Consider the following 20,424-nt stretch of genomic DNA (forward strand, 5'->3'; position numbering starts at 1 on the left):
TATTACAAATGAACACATTTTCAAATCCGCTGCTTTTCCAAAGAGATTTTTTGTAAACCATCACCACCCAGCAAAACAAAGACATGGTTGGTTTTATTGCTTAAAATGATTTAGAAGGGGTAACTTTTCCTCCGAGGTATCGCTGAATTCTTGAATCTAAAATCACAGTTTCTTAAATAAACCATTTCCCCCCCTTTTTGTATTGATTTTTAACTTTTCAAGAAATTTTAACCTGTTAAATAGCAAATTTAGGACGTACAAAGCACAAAACTATGGTGCAAATGGCCACAGATTCTGATAAGTGTATTCAAACTCTTGAAAAAGTCAAAAAGACTTTGAAACGAATGGATGTCAGGGTTAATTGCATTGAATGTGTTAAACCTTGTATTCCCATCAGTACTGAAGCCTTTAATTTTCTACCTGTTATTTGGTTTGGTTATTGCTCCATACAAGATTGCATACAATTTTCTACTCATCCACTTACCTGCACCACCGAATTTACCGACTACACCTGTCATTGGCAGTTTAAAACTATTAATTGGCTCAGCTGTGTGTGTCTACCTTGTATGCCATAAAGATTGGGGCAGTGTTTCTGTCAATACACAAATCCAACTGATTACGGTGAGAGCATTTAAAATCAGATAAACCGGTTTTAACTTTCAAAGCTTTACTCTGGCATTATGCTTTCAGTTTCCTCATGGAGGATGTGGCTCTAGTAGAAAATCACCAGTGAATACGGGCTGTCTGTTAATGGGGAAGAGCGCCCCACCAACACAGGCTCCAGGAGGGGTGGCACACCGGGCCCAGGTGTTGCCAGTATTGCTGATTGCCATCAGTCACCCCTCCCCCACCAGAGGCACCAGCGGGAGAAGCGGCTACACACAGAGCAAAGAATGTCCCAATATGCACATTTTTCTTTTCCCCGCAGTAAGGCAGAAGTTTGGGTGAGAGTAAAGACCAAGACTATATGAAGCAGTTATTACTAATCCTGCACGACTGTTTAAATTGCTCTATCTGCTCAGACTAACATGTTTAGTGTTGTAATGCTGTAATTCTGCGTTGACTCTCTACAGTAGATGTGCCGTGTTTCTGTTTCCGCTCGCTTAATTTACAGGCAGGAATAAATGACGTTCGTAGGGAGTAGATCATTATAATGTAGTTCTCTGGGATGTTTGTGTCACGTTAATGTTCTGGTACAACTTTTTTTCTTTTTTTTTAAGATTAAAAAACGCTACCGCAAACAACAGTCACAAATGGCCACACACCGTTGCAGAGTCGCTGAAGCACTTACAGCCTTCATTTGTGTTTGTCACCGTCAGTGGCTGTAAAGTTTCTCTGGCCTGTAGGTGGGGCTCTGATGCAGTGTTTCAAAGCGAGGGACCTCTCTTGGAAGCGAGAGCACGGAGGGAGGGAGATGAGGAAAAGAGGGAGAGGATGCTGCAGCAAGCGCCAAACCGCTCTATACGACCCCTAAACGCACACCACAGGATTAGACATTAAACAAGGATGCATGCCATAGAAACGAATTTTTACTCCCCACAAGTTCTTTGAATAGCTAGCGCTCGTCTTCATTATGATTTTTGCCAGATCAAATCAAATTCTAATATTTAAGACCACCGGGGAACATTTAAAAAGTTATCTTTGAACTGGAAATATTAATCGAAAGAAGCCTGGGCAGGTTCCTAGTGTGCAAAATTCAGTCGATGATGATGATGGATTTCTTGTGAATTGTCTCTATATGAACATAAGGCAGCTATTTTATGAAAAAATGCATTATTTCAGCACCCACGCTGCTTATTCCTGATTACATAATTAGGCTTTTCGAATATTAATGGCTCAAAACGTAGGGATGGATGGGGGGGGGCTCCTGAGGCAAGTTTAAAGATCATCAACGAACAAAAAAAAATGCAATGCAGGTTCTAATCCCCCACATCTATGCAGGATTCGTAATTATGCTGCTGTGTTGCCCAATCTTTATCTTTAAATGATCCTGCGATTAGGTATTCAAATCCGATGATCTGATCATTTCACCCCGGTATTGTAGCGTATTTGTGTTAAATTCCCCTTTTGCATTGCCAAATCCCATTCTCAACGTGATGAATGCATTACATAAACCGCCTGCTGGCTGCGGGACCCATACCTAACTGTATAAACCTCTATTTTAACAAGGCACGGGCTCCATTTAATTCCACATCATACCACTTTTATTTTATTTTATTAGGTGGAAAATACACATTTCGAATTGCTTATCTCTTAAGCTAGGAAATGTACTTTTTTCTTCTTGTTTAGAGATGCTGACGCCTACAAAGCAACTACACAGGACCCCATATGGGGAGTTGTCACACTTCCTATAGTCTCATATTGATAATCGTGATGATGTGTGCTTTTATTTGTAGGCTTTACGCACTCGGTGTTATTATTATAGACATAGTTGCCAAGGTCTTAAAATGTAAAGAAAACACTCCCCACTTCGCCTCCAATCTAAGAGGTTACTGCAGGCAAGTCATGAACCTTGGTGAAAACAGTCGTCTTTTACAGCGGGCGAAGCTCCGTGCACTAAGTCCCTCCCGGCTTGGAGATTCGCTGTGAAGCTGCAAACTCCGAGGCAGCAGCCTACTTCTCTCTCTCTCTCCTTCTTTCTCTCTCTCCCTCCCGCTCTCTCTCTCTCGCACTCCGCTGCAGCACCCTTAGCACCTCAGTTGAGCAGGAGCACCGCACTGAGTCACATCTATACACACACGTTCTCTGCACGCACATACACGCACACATACGCGCACACAAGCACAGCCTCCTGCGGTATCCCATACGGCGCAGCGGCTTTTCCAACGGCATACCAAGTGCGTCCTCGCCGGGAGATGGGAGGTGCGGCTCCCGGGTCTCAGAACACTCTGAGAGGCTTAGTAGAGTCCTGCTGATCGGGGATGCTGCTGGAAGTCCGCTGTTGTTTCTTTCTCCCGTGCAGGAATCGTTTCTAACTACACCTTTACCGCGGATTTAAAGTGGACAAGCCGTCTGATCAGGATATAACATTACTCTAAGCATTTCATTTTTTGTGAGGGGAAGGGGGGAAGAGTAGAAGGAGTTGGGATTGCTCTGGACGTGCCTCTTATCCGCAGTGTCGATGCGGCTGCGGCTGTGAATGATATCTGCATAGATTACAGGTAAGGAACGAGGCTTGTCACTGCGTTAGTTCCCACAACCGGGACTTATATTTGCAGGCTGTGGTGGGCATCATAGCCGGGTTTGAGGTTCCCCACTGCACCAGCCAGGTGACAAGAGGCGTGTTGCACCTGTTCTAGCTGCGCCATGCCCGCTCTGCGCACTCCGATAATCGGTCGGATTTTGTTTTTAAAATCCATTTGGATCGTCTCATTATATCCCCGAGGAAGAATTGTAGGATAAAACCCCCCAACAAATTCTGCAATTTGTTTTAACTTGGGACCTCAAGTTGACCGAGTTTTCTCCGTTTTCATTGGCTATTCGTACCCTTCATCCCATGTGAGCCACGGAGAGGTGCGTACCCAAATTGTGCTCGTTCCTCTTGCAGCGGTAGCTATGACGGTTCAAAACGATATTATTTGTCGGGGATTCCGCGTCGGTTTTACGCAGTGTCTTCGGAGGATGAAGCAATGCGTAGGACTGGTATGTAGTGGCGCTCAGACTCCTGGACCAAAATTAAGATATTGGAGGTGGCTGAGCTTTACGAAATGCAAAGATGGAAATGGAAAACTACCCGATGTTTTATTACATATGGTATTTATTCATTTCTGTGGCCTTAACAAAAAGTTAACATCTTTCTCAAAAAATTCAGTCATAGTTCTTTCAAAAAGTTATTTAAACCGTTCAGTGTTGGAATATTTCCTTTTATTTTAGGTTTCCACGCAGGGCTGAGTGTATGCAGCCTGACCCTGTTCAGGCACGCTGCTAAAGAACTTTTCTAAACAGTTTCACGGTGGCACAATACAGCATGTGCATATCACAATGTTTAGTTATTTTGTTCGTTTAATTGCGCTTTGCTGACGTTTTTGTTTTTTGTTTATCTACGGCTTGTCAGCTATCTCTACCTGCAGGAAAACCCACGTTAATGTGCCTCAAACTGAACACTGGGACATTTCTCCCCGTGCGGATCCACGGTCGTAGGGTCCGTCGTGGAAGCCTGAAGGCTTTTGAACTTGACCGATGTGGATAGAGCACTGTGGGATGTACTTCACGTTAGGTTGAGACGAAAAACCTGCCTATATGGCATTTGGTCTCTCGGGTAGCAGGCTACTCAGTTTAATGTAACTTTATCTTAAGGCTTGGATTTTATGTTAGCACTTTCATTTTCATGTCGGAGCACACTACGGGTATGATTTAGGGCTAAACTTAAAAAAGGATTAAGGGATCATTTCAATTGCTTTGATGTCGTAACAAAAGAAGACACTAAAGGCGCCTTTATGACATTGTTGTCTTTGCCACAGGCACTTTTATTCGCTTAAATGATATTCAAGCCTTTTTATGTTGAGTAGCTTATAAACCCAGCTGTGGCTGTCTGGAGTGCTGATTGACCTGCCGAGAGAAGATTCAAACAATAATCCACAAGAATAGATTTTTCTCATGCTTCCACTTTTCGTAGATCACATGCAACAAAGTCAGTGATAGAGTGATGAGAAATATTTCTCTCATCGCTTAAAGATATTCAGCGTCTTGAAATAATGCATGTAGTTCTGATAACAGCAGCTTGTGGCACTTTGCTGTCAGCACATTGGACTTAGTCTAGATTTTGGTTGTACACAAGATAAATCATCCCCTTTGGCTCAGCCTTGTTGTGGGTCACTTGAAGCGATTTCTAGAGATTTAAGCAAACTGTGCAAGCTCTGCCCCGCGGTATGATGCAGCTTTTCAGTCTCCTTCATCCATCTCCTTCTCCACTGCTTTCTCCTTCCTCCCTTTCCTTCCTCCCACCCTCCATTGCACCTCATGCACGGAAAGCAGCTTCTGCAGCCAACCAAAAATGCAGATTTGTAGTACAGCATCCACAGTGAGCACTCTGAGCTCCTCTACTGGTTTTCCCCTCCCTCTATCCACCTGCGCTCCACACTCAATGCATCAATTCAATGTTGCCCTTCAAGTCCCTACTTGATATTACCCTAATGTAAAGGAGTGCGGCAGCATTTTTACACAACTATCTCGCAAAATTGTACTTCTAGTTGTGTTTTTGATGAGCTCACCAAAAGTCTCATGCTTGTTCAGTGCAAGAGCATGGCTGAAGGGACGAGGCTATGTGCTTTACAGTCCATGAGGGGCAGTGTGGCTCATAGGATTAAGTGGATTGATTGAGCCCATGGCTGACGCTGGCATTAATTTTGATTTTGTTTCAGTTCCTACAGTGAATTATGTGTTATTGCAAGTTGAATAAGTGACTGTGAAATAGTTGTTATACACAATGTTTCATGACATTTGCTTAGCTGTGCTGTGGGTTTGGAAGGTAGTGAAGTGACTGAATTTCATACATTTTGCAAAGAGGGCAACATTGGCATCAGAATTCACCCGGTTCTTTAACTACTAATTAAAGCAAATGAATACAAAAATATGTCTCTTTACTGATTAGTCGTCCACTAACTGGTGTTTTAACTATCTGTGGTGGTGAGGTGGTGAACAGCAACATGCATACAGGAAAAATGCATTCAGCTTATTCTTCTGCGCTTTGCGATTTAGGCTGGAAGACAGCCTTCTGTGTTTTGTTTCCCCAAAACATGCATTCAGAATATGCACATCTATCTTGTTTCTGAATGTTCCCATTTTTTACTCAAATTGTCTGTGCGCTCAGCTGCTGTCAAGGTCTTAAGGCAAAAAAAAAATTTGATCCCTGAGCAATTTGCGAGTCATCTGTGTTCAGCCTCCTTGCCCTTCAGCCAAATTCCAGCTCAGTCCTAAATTCTTTGCTCTCAGAGCACTTGGCAGTACTCATTCTCATTTCTTCCCTTCCCGTCTGGTTCCCTTTCTCTCGACGTGTTGTCCATCAAGGCCTGCCTATAGGAATTGAAGCAGCATCCTTTATCTGCCTGTAAGCACCTCATATTGACATACAACCCCCTGTCTGTCGGCCAGTGTTACGGCTAGAGGGCTGGGGTTTGGACCCGGAGAGCACAGCCTTGTCAATATTATGGCTTGCTAATGGATAAACTCTCACTCCAACCTTGGCAGTAAAAGACGCTCATTGCAGTTTGGTAGCGGTCCGCTTGCAAGAATAGGCTCCATAGAAAATCTTTGCAATGTGTTCGTGTCAAGGGGGGGGGAATTGTGAATGAATATGAGTGGGAACTCTTAGTAAGATTTGCTGTAGCGATATAAATGCCTGGTAGCAGTGTAGGCAAGACCCAGCGGAAGTGTGCTTGTGTGTCTCTGTGTGGGTGTGAATGATGCATCTGTGACTGGCTGGCGAGGCCCTATATGAATACTCGGGTCACAGAGACGTATCGTCATGTCAGACTGAATGATGTGTCTGTGGATTGGACCTGAATGGAGCTCTCTGTTTGTTCTTGTTCTTTTTCTGTTGCTCTCTTTCTCACTCCATGTCGCTCTCTCTCTTTCCGTCGCACTCACTCACTCATACACACTTACAACCCTGTGGGCTGCGACAGGACTACCAGACACAGGCTTGCGTCCAATTAGACTCCCTCCTCTCTCATGCCACCAAACACCACCGAGGAGATTGCAAATTGTATTTCCGTGTCACCAACTGTTCTCCCCACTATAATCTGTCTCCCATATTTTAGGACAGTCGGAGACATGTTTCTTTAATGAGAGCGGCAAGGATAGTATAAAATTGGAAGAAATATTTTTCGGTGTCTATTAATCCCTTCTTATTTGATCAAAGTTAGATTCTCTTGGCTTATTGGAGCGTGATAACCTTCTTCTTTGTTCAGGATGAGCGCAATACATGGTGTTACACTTCGAATTATCATTCCATTGATGCATAAAACCCATCTTTGTTATCTTGTCTGTATGGACATGACCTTGGAGTAAGCTTAAAATCTGGTATGCAATGTGTGATTGGGTTTTAGTTGACACCGAAAAAGATGCCATCTCTGACTGACGGCCTGATGGCTTTAATCTAAATTCCAATTTAGAGGGGGTGGGTAGATTCTATGCTACATTAAGGGAATAATTGCTTACAAGTATGTAATTAACCCCTTTTTTTAATACACCGAAGAGGTGCATATTGATGTTTGCACAGCAATGACAGCAGAGATATCAAGTGAGGATCTCCAAACAATAGGCGTCGTGAATTCTGTGGGGAGAAATCAATACATGTCACCGCGTCCAGTTTAATGAGAACCTTTGTTCTCCTCTGAATAGTTTAGCCATTATATGCGGAAGAAGAACATATGAGTGCATGTGTGTATGTAGACACATTCCGTAGTCAGCATCTTGGCCACAGAGTCGTATTAAGCCGTCGCATGCCTTTATAATGGACCCCAATCCATGTACACGCTACTGTATCACAGTCGCACCACTTTTTATTTTCTCCTTCCAGGCTTCTATCATGCTTTCTTTCATCTTATTACTCAATTCTTCTCTCTCTCCTATGGTTTCTGCCTCTAGCACTCTCCTCCCATATCTTTCTGCCACACTCTAAGCTGCCAAGCACATAACTTTATCTTTGTGTACTTGTGTGTGGGGATGGGCAGAAAAAAAAATCCAGACTGTTGTGTCATTGGAATGACCTATGAAGAAGGATATAAACCGAGAAGGAGACATGGGATGTTGTTTTAGATGAGAATCGGGGAGATGTGGAAAGTCACCGACGTATCAGTGGGTTTGCCAGACTGCTCCTTTTGATAAGACCATATTAAGCGTTTCTCCCAGGTCTCTATGATTCATATGGAGCCGTGAGTCTGATGTATAAACAGCTCTCTTTGATGCAGCAGCAGATGACACGCTGTGGCATATTGGCTCTTATGCCTGTGTGTGCCAAGCCGAGCATGACAAGCAGTAAATTAGTTTTGTTTCAGATGCATGAAATGATGAGAAAATTGCAGACGGTCTTAGGGCATTTTTTTTTCCTTAGCTATCTCTCATTTACTCCTTCACCGAGGCCTCAAGTCCACGCAAGGATTAGGCGCCTAATGGTGTTTTAATCATGCCTGTTGGAAGAATGGGCGTGCAAGCATGTACGCATGTTCTATGAATCCATTTTTGACAAAGCTTTCTCAATATTTTTCGTGCAACCAGTCATCATATGAAAATTTGTCTCATTATTCAGTTCTTCGAATAACAAGTTTTGTTTTAAGTGAGCATGCAATAAGAAACTATGCTTTTATAGTATGTTTTTTACAAGCCATATTTCAAGTATATTGTTTGTGAGTCCATGGACCATCCTCTCGAGCAACAGCAGGGCTGTCAGTTTGTTGTAGCAAAGGTTATTGGTAGCATGTTTGTGCTTGACACTCTCGTCCCTACTCCGCTTTGACTTTATTGCTATCATAGCTCTGGATTGACCTCAATAAGTGCTGTTCTTTAGAAAAGTTAACATTTCCGCTTGAAAAGAGAATCCCTGCATACAGCGCTAGGTACTAAAAGAGGTCAGCGGTTTCTTTTGGGATGTGAGCAGTTAAAGTGTTAGCTTTTTTTTAGTAAGTAATGAGAAGTAGACAAATATTTCTTCCAGCTTTTTTGTAAATGCATGTCTGGTAAATCTTGGAGTACATAACTTATGGAACAGAATTATGTAAATAAACTAGACAAAAAGTGCAATTGTAATCAGTTACATTTCTTAGAATGGAATTTTATAAAAATGGTAGTGATTAGAAATCCACTTCTGAATATGCTCTTTTCTACAAAGGCGTATCTTTTGACTAAATAGTCGCTCTGGTACATTTTTGCAGTAATGCCTTCCTTTGGAATATTTCTGGACAACATGGGTCAACAAAGCTTTTGAGGAAAATTTAAGTGCAACACAATCCAGGGTACAATTTCATAAAGGCAAATCCACATCTAGACAGGCAGCACTCATTTGCCAGTATGCGATCAAATTTTGAGCATTGTCCTTGATTGGTTCTCTTGTTTGAATTTGCACCGCCTCTTGTGTGCCTGTCAAATCAGTCTGTATTGCTCTAAGCTACTTGAGTCTGCCAAGCCTGTGAGCAGCCTACCGCGCCAAGGCGAGTGGCAATGTCTTTGGACCAGAATGTCTTTCAGTGCTGGAAATTAAGCAATATTTTTCTTTTTGGAATCCAAAAAAGACTCTGCGGCAATGAAGTGCTGCAGTAAAGTACACAGAAAGCAGTATTACTATACATTTTTTGAGATGACCGGAGTATTTAAAGTTAATATGTCTCGCCATTCTTGTCACCCCCACACACTCTCTGTTCTGCTCTTTCTTGTACCCTCTCTCTCTCATTTCCTGTCTGCTGTGAGTGTTGGTGGTGTCAGGGGGCATCAGTATTCAGCGTCACCACAGTAATTGTGAAACAGTGGGTTCAGAAAGGACCCCTGCTGTTCTATAGCCAGAAGGCTGAAGGGAGGATCTACTTTACTGTAATACCCTCCCCTACATCGCCCACCTTATTCTGTCCCCCCCCCCCCAGGATATATCATAGTCTAGCAGCATAATGTTGGGGATATTAAGGAGAGACTTAACAAGGCTTACACTGGGTTTTGTGTTATTCTTCTCTCTGTGTGCTACTGCCTTTTGAGTTTGGGATTTTGCCTTCCTTGAGTATATTTTATTTTCTTCTGCTGATGGGATTTGGAATGGCTCATGTCTGTGCAAATGCTGTGATTAACTCTTAGCCAAGGCCCAATTCTCGCCAACCGCTGTGGTGAACAATTTGTTGCTCTCCTGGAATAAAACCCTTTTCCTTTGTCATTCTTTTAAGTCTCTGACTTTCGGTGTGATCGTATTGATTGCTTTGATTAAACTTTTCCGAAAAGCGATGATTGCACGAGAATGTGAAACTTAGGACATGCACCTCACCTCAGCTATTTATCCAATAATTATCTGTTTGGTTTACTTTCCTCGTTGTCACGCTTTCCCTGTGATGTTGGTGGGACTGATGATCATTAACTGATTTAATGAAATCTTTCTGCATGCTGGAGCTCAGTCAAAGGAGGTCCTGTTAAATCTTTCCCCTATAGTCACTCACACCATCCTTACTTGCTACCCACACAACTGTTCCTATGGCAACATGATCTGTCAACTGAGAACTCCTTCACAGCAATTGTAATTACTCATGTGCTTACCTTGAAAAATAGTAAGCGGCATTAAAGAGACACGGATTGTTGATTCTCTGGGCTTCTTACCTTTCATATGACACCAAAAGGAGATGAAACATCATCTCTTAATATATTAATCGGAAGATCGTTGATGCTTGTTGATATTCTAACCAGTGATGACTGTGTCACTGTAGATATTGATTGGATTGGCTGAGTCTTGTTAGTGGCTGCTGGAGTGTTTGTAGTCTGGCACTTGTCATACCCTTAAGTATTTTTTTCCCATCCTTCCATCTTGAGCAGAATGGACCAAAGGGCCGCAGCTATCTTTTATTGATTAGTTAGAAAAATGATTGACACACTGGAAAGAACTTTTGGTAAGCTTCAAGGTAGTGCTAAGAGAGTAGGGAAACTCAGCTGGAAAAAAAACTGCTGACTGAGATGGTGGATATTGCCGGGTATACCTTTGCCATCAGGGAATACCTTTAACAAAAAGCAATGTACATGGTGTGCAACAATGTTTAGGTCAGTGGTACATGTCAAACTCCACATGATGGTCAAGGCCTAAGGTTTCTCAGCTAAATCTTTGCCCAGGGCATGATACGATCTCTGCTGGCTTTCCTTTCTTTTCATATTGTATCCTGCTGCTATTTTTTCCAAGGAAATGATACACCCACCTGTGGCTTTCCACATGACATAAAAAATGTGTTTTGATCCATGGTTCAGTTCTTTTGCTGACATGGCAATTGTAGAATTTGTTGGTGGTGAACAGGAGTCAGCATGTGCATGATGACGAGGACAAGCCTCCTGTCCATACATGCTAAATGAGCTATATTTACATTTTAACCAGTTGTTTTTGGTTCAGCTATTTTTGCTAGGTACTAACCACTGCAGCAAACGAAACCTGCTGTTTTAGAGATGCTGTGACTGAGGCAGCAAATCATCACACTTTGCCCCTCAGAGTTGCTCAGATCCTCATACCTATTTTTCCTCCTTCTAACACATTGACTTCAAGAGTTGACTATTCACTTGCTGCCTAATATATCCCACAGTTTGGTAGGTGCCACTGTAACAAGATAATCAATGTTCTTTACTTCACCTGTCTGGTTTTAATTCTGTGGCTGATTTGGAGCATATAGAGCCTTTCAGTACTGAGCACACATCTCCTTTTTGCCACCTCCCACACAGAGCACTGGGAGTTCCTGTAGACATAATGCTCCAAATCCCCAGTTGACAGACTAGCAGAGGAAAGGTTAGCCACTTTGTTGTATTGCATCAAGCTATTCTCCCTCTCACTTTTTCCCTCTGTTGGCTCAAAAAAGAGGCTGTCCCCTCTCTCTGCGAGTCTACAAACGTAACTGTGGAGAAAGCACAAGGTTTTCATCTTTCCCTCCCCCTTCTTTTTTTGTCCATCCGTTATGCATTGTCATGGCAGTCCTTCCAGCTGAGCTTTGATTGGGTTGTTCTGGGCCCACCGGCAAATCTGGCAACCAGATAGTTATGTGGTGTGTCTCTGTCCGTGTGTAAGTCGGCGTGTGTAAGAGGGTTTTCTTCATGTCTCTGGGAAAAAGCAATGAGATGAGGTAAAGCTTTCAGAAAATCAAAGTATAAAAATGGCCATGACAAGCAGGGGAAAGACGAAAGCAAGGGAGGATGAGAGGGAGGAAGAGAGAGGGGTAACACGCTGGATAATAATTTGCATCCTCTCACTTGCCACTGTGAACGATGGCTGGCTAGAAAGCTTGTCTGATGTGTTTATGCCGTAGGCTTTGAAAGATGGAGTTAAAGGGAGAAGGAAAGTTTAAGGGGAACCATGCAGAGGGAAGGGAGTGGTTGCGGAAAGGCATGTAATGAAGTGTAAACCTGCCTAAACTCAGTTTACCCACATCGTAGTTGTTGTGATGGCGCTCACACATATCTCAGCTGAAGATTTTTTTTTTTTAATGTAAATTCATTGCAATGTACACGCCACCCGGCTGAACACCACCGTCTGTCAGTTCTGATGCACACTTCGCACTCTTGTACTAAGAGTAGTTAACCAATGAGCTGGAGCAGCTCCACTGGGCAAACTGTGGCTGCTTTTTCTGCATTTTATCTGTAAAAAGTTTTCATATCACCGAATATTGACAACATATATGCTGATACTGAAATCAGCAGACGAATTAGTTATACTAGGGACCAGCAGTTCTGCGCAGACATATTTTAATTTACGTCAGCTGACGGATTTGTAAATAGTCCTGCATCTGTAGGGTAGCTCTGCCTCTGTGCTTAAGAGCTGTGCTTCCTTCAGCGTCTATCTCGGCAGTCAGTAAGCCCGGTCCTGGAAAGTGAGTATTCCTGCTTTGTGAAACCTGATCCCAGTGGATGGTTAAAAGTTGACAACACAAGTCCTGTGTAACAAGACTATTGATGTGGGGCCACCTTTTTAAAACTTCTTGGCAGCAATGATTCTCTTTGTCTGTGGAGTCCTGGGTCACTACACAATCGAACCCAACAAATAATGACACAAGACGTAGAAGAAAGCTGTTATCTTTCTAAGTTTTGACCATTTTTCGCTAAACAAGTTTTAAGACATGTTAAGTCATGTTACTGTAGTGGGAAGATGATACTGCAAAACGCCCTAGGGATCCTGCAGCAGGAGGGATTTTGTGTATGTTGCACATTCTTCATATTCACACACACCTTTGCACGTTTAACTCTTTATATGCCTAAGTCATGTTGAAACATTAGATTTTGGTTGACATTCTATTTTGTAATGGTGCAAAAACAAATTCAAAATCACCCATAGTTATGTCTATTTCGCATACTCTTTGAAATACTTTGAAATATTACTTTAAAACATCCAAATTAACCCTTTTAATGAGCATTGCATCTAGTTTTCAGATCATTCTTAGTGTCTAGGGTCTTAGCTCCACCGTCCTTCTAGTTTATACTCTTTGAATTATCCTTATTTGAGCTCTCATAGTTCAACGAGCTACAGCATAGCAGGAGAAATTTATTAGCTAGGTGCTCATATAAGCTGTGTGTTAGTGTTTGCATTACCCTCAACAACAACTGCTTATCTACACAGGGTGCATAAACTCTTTTGCATGAATGACTCCCATGATGCATCATTGGACTCATTAATTAGATATTAACATTGTCAACATGTTAATAACAAGCCCAAAGGAGACCCTGCACTGTCATTATTGACAATTACTTGCAATTACTGGCAATTACTACCAATTAAACCATGCCATTCTCAGTCTTAGTAGTGTAAAAACGGCATGCTTTCTTCATAAAACAGTCAAAGAATGACATAAAATCACAGATGTGCACGTGTGATGCATGTGCCCACAATAGTTACATGTTTTGAAATAATCTGAATTAAGAGTGAACATGTTTAGTTTGCAGAGCGGCTAAAATATCACGTTATTTAATCACCACAATTCCTTATCATAATGATTTTCTCATTTTCTCTTTGACATTTTAGGGAAGTGACACATCTACTTCTATACTTCTGCTCATTTATCAACCATTTCTTCTTCTACCTCTCGGTCTGTGGTAGTACTAGTTGTACAGCACCATTGGCTGAATGTGTTTAAAAATGGAATATCTCAGCAGCTAGAAGGGCACTTCTGACACATGCTGTCAAACTGCTAATATTTCAGTTTTCCCAGACCATTACGGTTGGGCTGCAAGTCTCTGCAGATGTAGACATTCTGTCTTCGCTAGCATGCCCAATATTCTCCATCCATTCCACAAGGTCTATACTTAGGTAATTTACAGTGGATAGACATGTGAACAGGCTGACAAAGTATGACGTGTGCTGTTTCCAGAAGAAGAGTGGGGACTGGGCTATATTTTTCTTTCTAACTGAAGCACCTGTGAAGTCAAGAGTGAGACAGAATCAGAGGTATGTGACAATGACAAGTTCCTTTGTATGACAGTACGTCAGTGTCTCTATCAGAATTTAGAGCTGTTAATAGATACATCTATTTGCCGTGATTCACAAAAAAACCCATTAAAATGGAATGTAGTATTTAGTTTTCCACTGAGGCAGTCAAAGTGTCTTCCCGACATGCACCATTTTCCACTAATCTGATGGGATCTAAATCAAGTCGCAGCAGCAGTCTTAGTAGGATATGCAAGCACAGGATTAAAGTCCTCCTGAAGAAGCCCAGGCATCAGCAGACATTCAAGGACCGACGCAGGCTTTTGGCTGGCACGGGGAGAGACTTTGATGAAAGTGAGGCTGTCCTCGTCCAGCAGCAGAGGGAATACGAGGACAGGGTTCACAGAGAGGAAAGGGAGCTTGTGAGGCAGAAAAGGTGACGCCGACTCAGCTGCAGGAGACTCAACAAGACAATCTCTTCACAGAAGTTTTGAGCCAAATGTCTTTGTTTGTTTACCACAGCAATTCCACACACTGCTTTGAGTCCACCTTGACTCTTCTCTAACATAAAAGTAACCGTATTCTGAATAACAGACTGTTGCCACATTAGTTGAAGCTAGCAATCATGCATAGCTTGTGATTCTAGTGCTTTAATACGCTGATTCAACTCGGTGATCATTTGTAAGACGGTAGCTTTTGCCGCTCTCATATTGTGGGTGTTCGAATTATTTATTAAAGACCACCAAGTATAAATTAAAAATAATGTTTATTGGTTGACTTGAGCATGATTTCAGAAGGATACTTTATGTAATCATTTAATCATAATAACAGTGATTTTTCTCTTGGCTTAGTAGATCAGCAGGGCCTGGATACATTTTTTGGGAGATAAATCGAGAGAAACAAAGAGAATAACAAGTTCAATATAGGCCAGTCAGCTGACCGTGTTCCAGCTGTGCGTAGTAAACCAGAAGCTGAGATCTTTAAGACTTTTCTTCCATGGATTATGAGGGAGAGCCGTAATCCATGAGCTTTAAGCAAACCAAATCATCCACGGAAGTGATGAGGCTCACAGATGTGCATGGTGCTACAGCGATGTGTGTGAGGCAGAGAGACAGCGAGATGGAGTGGGTTACAATAGGATGGATTAATAATTTTGTTTTGTCCAATAGTTCATTCCTTGTCCTTTATACCAAGCTTAACAGAGCACACATGCACCTTATACACATGCACACCTGAAAGATCAGTTTTTGAAGAAATAGTGCAGAAACAGATGGAGAGATCAGAGAAGAAAAAGAAATCTGCATTTTTTTTTTCCATTTTAGTGTAATCACCACAAAGCCTTCTAAATTATCAAGCTTTCATGTCTAAGAAGTTAATCTCAGAGGTCAAGTCTGTTTTAGCTCCGGAACAGAGAGACAGGAAGAAAAGGAAAGAAGAGGCTGCATGCGGGTCACACAGGATTTAGACGGAGAACGAGACAGATATGAATTTAACGAATGAAAGAAACTGTCATGAGTAAACATCTGAACTGGGCCAGGTCTGATCCTGTACGGAGACTCAGCTAGGAAACCCAATTTAGTCAACAGGCGACTTAAGAAGTTATTGTCATGGAGTAATAGTCTCTTCATTTTTTTTTCTTCTCTGGTGCCACAAGAGCTGTAAGCACCTGAAAATAAACACCGTCCTGATGGATGCCAGCAGTGTCTCGGTGTCTGAGTGCATGATAAAGCATATGGGATGTCAGTGATAGCGGCCCCTATTTGATGTGAATTATAGAACTTGACTTACATATGAGCAGATACTTTCATTTTAAGTCTGACGGACTCTACTGTCCTTAAAGTACTATAGGGTAGCATCTGGTGTGTAGCTGTGTGCACTGGTGCTGTTGTGACTATTTGACACTTCTGTGATTTGCTTTGTTCTACCAGCAGTGTTAGATTTCTATCCTTGTTAATGTATTTAAATATTATGGTGACAATTTACACGTGCTTTCCCTCAAGGCATCAGTAGTCTCTCTATAGATCAGTCTCTTCTTAAGGTCTGATCTGTTGTGAGTGAGTACTCAAAGTGTGCCTGCATGTTGCATGATCAGGCTTTTTCACAGCAAGCATTTTGGCATGTAATAACAGGAAAGTAAAGGTATAATTAATTATTTAATTGGCGTGTCCTATTTTCATGACCCCGGTACTGTTCAGGCTCTTGTGGTCTTTGTTACTGGAACATCTTGCCAGGAAGAAACAGTGTTTGAAACCAGACTGAAGCTGTGCTGCTTTCATATGCATTTGACTACTACCAAAGTGTCAGATTGATGTGCTTGGCTTACTACATGTAACATGCATGTTTTGTGTATATGCATTCTGTAAATGAACATTTCTTCTTTCTTTCTTTTTTTTTTTTACATAAACCTCATAAATTCCTGTAAATTTGATGCAAGTATAACCCTAAACATTATCGACTGTAGCTAGAGTATACTGTTTATATTGACTGGAGGTCTATAGTCTGCCATCTGCAAAATGAAGTGTTATAATTCCTGATTTATTACCTGCTTAAGTGGCACTGGCACGCTCGGATATTGCTCAGTGACAGAGGTGGGATAAAGAGAAGGGGTGCTAATGTGAAAGACCTTTAAGGATGCCACCCCTGTTGGAAGTGAAGTCTTATCACAACTCAGTAAGACTTGATTAGCGATTATTAAAACCTCAGAGGTGCCTGTGTTCGTGCAGCTGTTAACGCCGTGCCGACAACTTCATTAATATTTTGCAACAAACTATTTCTTAATCACATCAAGCATCTCTGACATTTCTAAAATGCAATTATTTCTCCTCGGCAATCAACATTCATTATGTGTTATCTATGAAAAGCTAAGGTTGGACGGTAATTTTGGTCATGCTGGTGTGACAGTGAGGAGCTTCAATTGAGAGAGCGTGAGATAGAGCACTTGCAAAATTACTGATGAGCAGCAGCACAGCACAGATCCTGGCTTAAAGGTAGCAGCAAATCCATTTCACTCGCTTTAACCAAAACACACAGAGCACACTACATTGAAGTGTCTTGTTTCAGTGTTTCTCATACCGCAGCAAAAATATCCACAGTCATTTCAGCTTCGAGCAAACTACGACTCATAATTAATTACTGTGTTGAGAGGAGAAAGGGATACTGGAAACCAGGGATGAGCTGGAGAGAGAGGGTGAGGGAGGCAAAAGACAGATAAAGAGAGCAGGAGGGGGGTGAGAAATTTGGCTCGTGAAATAACCGAAGAGCTGAGGGAGGAGCTGGGAGGAGAAGAGGTACAGGTAAGGAAAAACGGATGGATGTAGAAAGAGGAGGACTTAAGGTGGTGCCATTCGGCAGCCGATGGAAGTGAGAGCTGATTTGTCTACACGGCCCTGCATTCCTGTCTGCTCGTTACAGTAGGGAATAAGGGAATTGGGGGGGAAAGAGAGAGAAATGGTGAAAAAAAAGGCTAGAGCCTTTGAATTTATTCTATGAAAGCGGCTGTCAGACAGTGCCTAGCAACACCCTTTAAGAAGGAGGATTCCTGGCTGCATTTATTGTAATTACAGCAAAATATCTCCTTTCAATTCCGAGTAAGTTGATATGTCACAACATGCCTATATCTTAATGCAAAATCATCAACTCCTGCATGTGTGCTTCCTTTTAAATATAGATTAAAGGGAAACATTAAAGCCCTGTTTTACTCTTCGCATAATCATACTTGAATTGTTACCCCTTTGAAAGTTTGCCACAGTCATCTTCAACTCAACCTTTATTTATCATTTAAATCTATTTCAACTGCTGTTTTGTTATTCTGTGTTTTGCAGTTAATTAACAAATAACGACGACGCTCTTTCATCATGGGTTTCTTAACAGGGATCGTCTGATTACAATCCTTAATGGGTTCTTAATCATTGTGGGGACTGTAATTGATTAGCGATTCATTAAGTTCACCCTTTTGTGGTCGCTGCTCTATGTGAAACCCAGAAGCCCCTCCTATTCAGGAAGTCATACACAGTCTAACGAGCAATGTGCTGATGACAAGCCAGTGGGCTCTTCAACGGTCCTAATGACATTAGAGCCTCTTGATCTGGACCGATAACACACTCTCCCAATCACAGCATGCATCAGCACCCACTGCACAATGGTCCAGCCCGAGCCAAGAATGTGTGTGAGTGCAGAGTTTATCAGTGTGTATGTGCGTATGTTTTCTGAGTGACCTTATTTCGGATCCAAGGACTGTTTTGAGTGTTATACCAAAGCCATGAATGATATTGTAACTGAAGACACAATGCACAGATTATTTTCTGCACAGAAAACATTCTTGAGGGGCCGACTCAGAGCGTGTGTTTGGAAAAATGAGCACAATTGAACGCCATCCCACTAAGGAGGATTTGTAAGTCTCAGATGTGAAAGAGGAAAAGAGAACGAGTGGCAAAAAATGAAAGAGATTGAGCAAGGAGTGGGGATGGGCAGATGTCAGCCATTTCTCTCAAATCCAGAGGGGTTCTTCAGTTGGATCTTTGCCTAGACCCCTTCTTTGAAATGCTCTTACTCACTCTAGGAGCATGAAAAGAAAGTAGAGACACCCAGTCTGAGAAAGCAGAAAGTTTGTGACACAACTCGAGTACCTCACACTTAAAATGGATCAGTATAGCAAAACACATACATGTTACTTCTGTGGGGGAGACTGGGACAGTTGTAATGGGGCAACTGTAATGCAGCAGAAACGACCTACAGTAAAAATGCTTACCCTGCACATGCTCATTAGGATTCTCTCTCTAGATTTTAACGTCAAATATTTGAGCTACGATACCCGACAGCTAAATGAGAGAATACAGCCTAAACATTTTTAAGTTACATTATTAGATACTTCTACAGTAATGTGATTACTTTGCAGTTTTTTTTGTTTGAGATGTAAAGGATTAATAAGATGTATTTATTCAGTGTTATAATTGCCCTTATTTACTTTACTTACTTCTATTTGTACTAAATATGCGCACATAAATATGTTCCTTTCATCAAAAGATGACTAGTGTGTTTCAAGTACTCTGAGTTATAAAGGAAAAATGTTACAGTTACCCCCAGTCTTCCCTATTAGTAATATATAATCTGTCTGCTTCACTTTAAGGAGGAGGTTTCTTTATATGACCATATGAAGAGCTGTGCTCACATTATGGTACCCCTATCCTATTTAATAATGAAGTAAAAGTAAGTTGGTTGTGTTCTATAGAAGAATTTCACCAATACCACTTTTTTTTTTTTTTGGTAAAAGCCAAAAGCCTAAACATTTCTTTATTCATGCAAACTCACTGAGGACTCTTTAGCTAACATAGCCCATTGTAAAGCTGGATTTAGTGCAAAGCAAAAGACAAGTGTGTTCCATTCATGACGGCAGTGTTTAAGAATGACAACCGGAAGCTACTGGTTAACATTATGTCACAGAAATGTTTGCCATGTATTGATAACTGGACCAAATGGCTTCTGACTGCAGTTTCAGTGAAGCGAGTGGGCATATTTACAGTGTTGCTAAGCTCTTGAAGGCTGTTTTTAGAGGTGTTAAAATAGTTTGAAATTTATTATGCTAGCAGAATTACTTGCCAAGTTTTCTGTGCTAGTATTTCGGGGTAACACAAGTTCCTCTTCATTTGATATTTTAGTGCATTTCTCACATGTATACCTCTTAACAACGACATGCAGTATATAAAGAGTGTTTTATGTGGTGTGTGAGTGAAAGTCATTGGTTTAACTGTGGATATGCATCAAGGCAATGAGAAGTCTCTGAATCACTCAGTCCAAGAATTAAAACATGGAGCTGAAAATGAGAATAATAAATCTACCTTAAACAAACTGAGTAGTGGAATCATTTCCATCAAAATCTGCTGTTTTAAAAACTCAGTTATTGCTTTTAATAATTAAACAATGCATTGTTTACAGCGCCTTGATGCTTGTAAACACTGCTGATTGCTACATCTGTAGTCATAAAGTCTGAATCTCTCAGTCGGTTATCTTCCATTCATGTGATATGTACCCAGTTGACAGTACAATCCCAAGGCTTTCTTTGTAATATCAACAGCTCTGTGGTGGATTAGACCTCCTAACCCTGATCTTGACAGGGTATCTGGTGACAGTAATCCATGCTGCTAATCCATGTCTTGATGTAAACACCAAGGACACCCTGCTTTCTCTCTCTTTCCTCTGTGTCCTCCTTGTTTTCCCTTTCCACTGCTACTTTGAGAGAAATGGGTATTCCATCTGTTTTTTTTTTTTGTATCAGCAGGGGTTAGCTTAGCTTGATAGAAATGTTGGACTTGAGCACTCTTTAATCATTGCTTAAATTTTTGTCTATTCCTTTGTGT

The 20,424-nt window shown here is 41.6% G+C and overlaps 1 protein-coding gene across 3 annotated transcripts in view; it reads left to right on the plus strand.

Annotated features, from left to right (window-relative positions):
• The first annotated feature begins 825 nt into the window (after positions 1 to 825).
• Positions 826 to 20,424, plus strand: part of plxna4 (plexin A4) — a 243,690-nt gene continuing 224,091 nt past the window's right edge. Inside the window, exon 1 of one of the 3 annotated variants that reach the window (XM_085138403.1) lies at positions 826 to 944. Coding sequence is in view for 1 of the 3 variants with exons in the window: in XM_085138400.1 (XP_084994526.1) it covers positions 3,630 to 3,642 (13 nt within the window). In the remaining 2 variants the exon portion in view is untranslated. The other 2 variants (XM_085138402.1, XM_085138400.1) reach the window with 2 other exon arrangements.

The sequence above is a fragment of the Neolamprologus multifasciatus genome, chromosome 17, assembly GCF_963576455.1.
Source record: "Neolamprologus multifasciatus chromosome 17, fNeoMul1.2, whole genome shotgun sequence".
In the NCBI taxonomy this organism is placed as follows: domain Eukaryota; kingdom Metazoa; phylum Chordata; class Actinopteri; order Cichliformes; family Cichlidae; genus Neolamprologus; species Neolamprologus multifasciatus.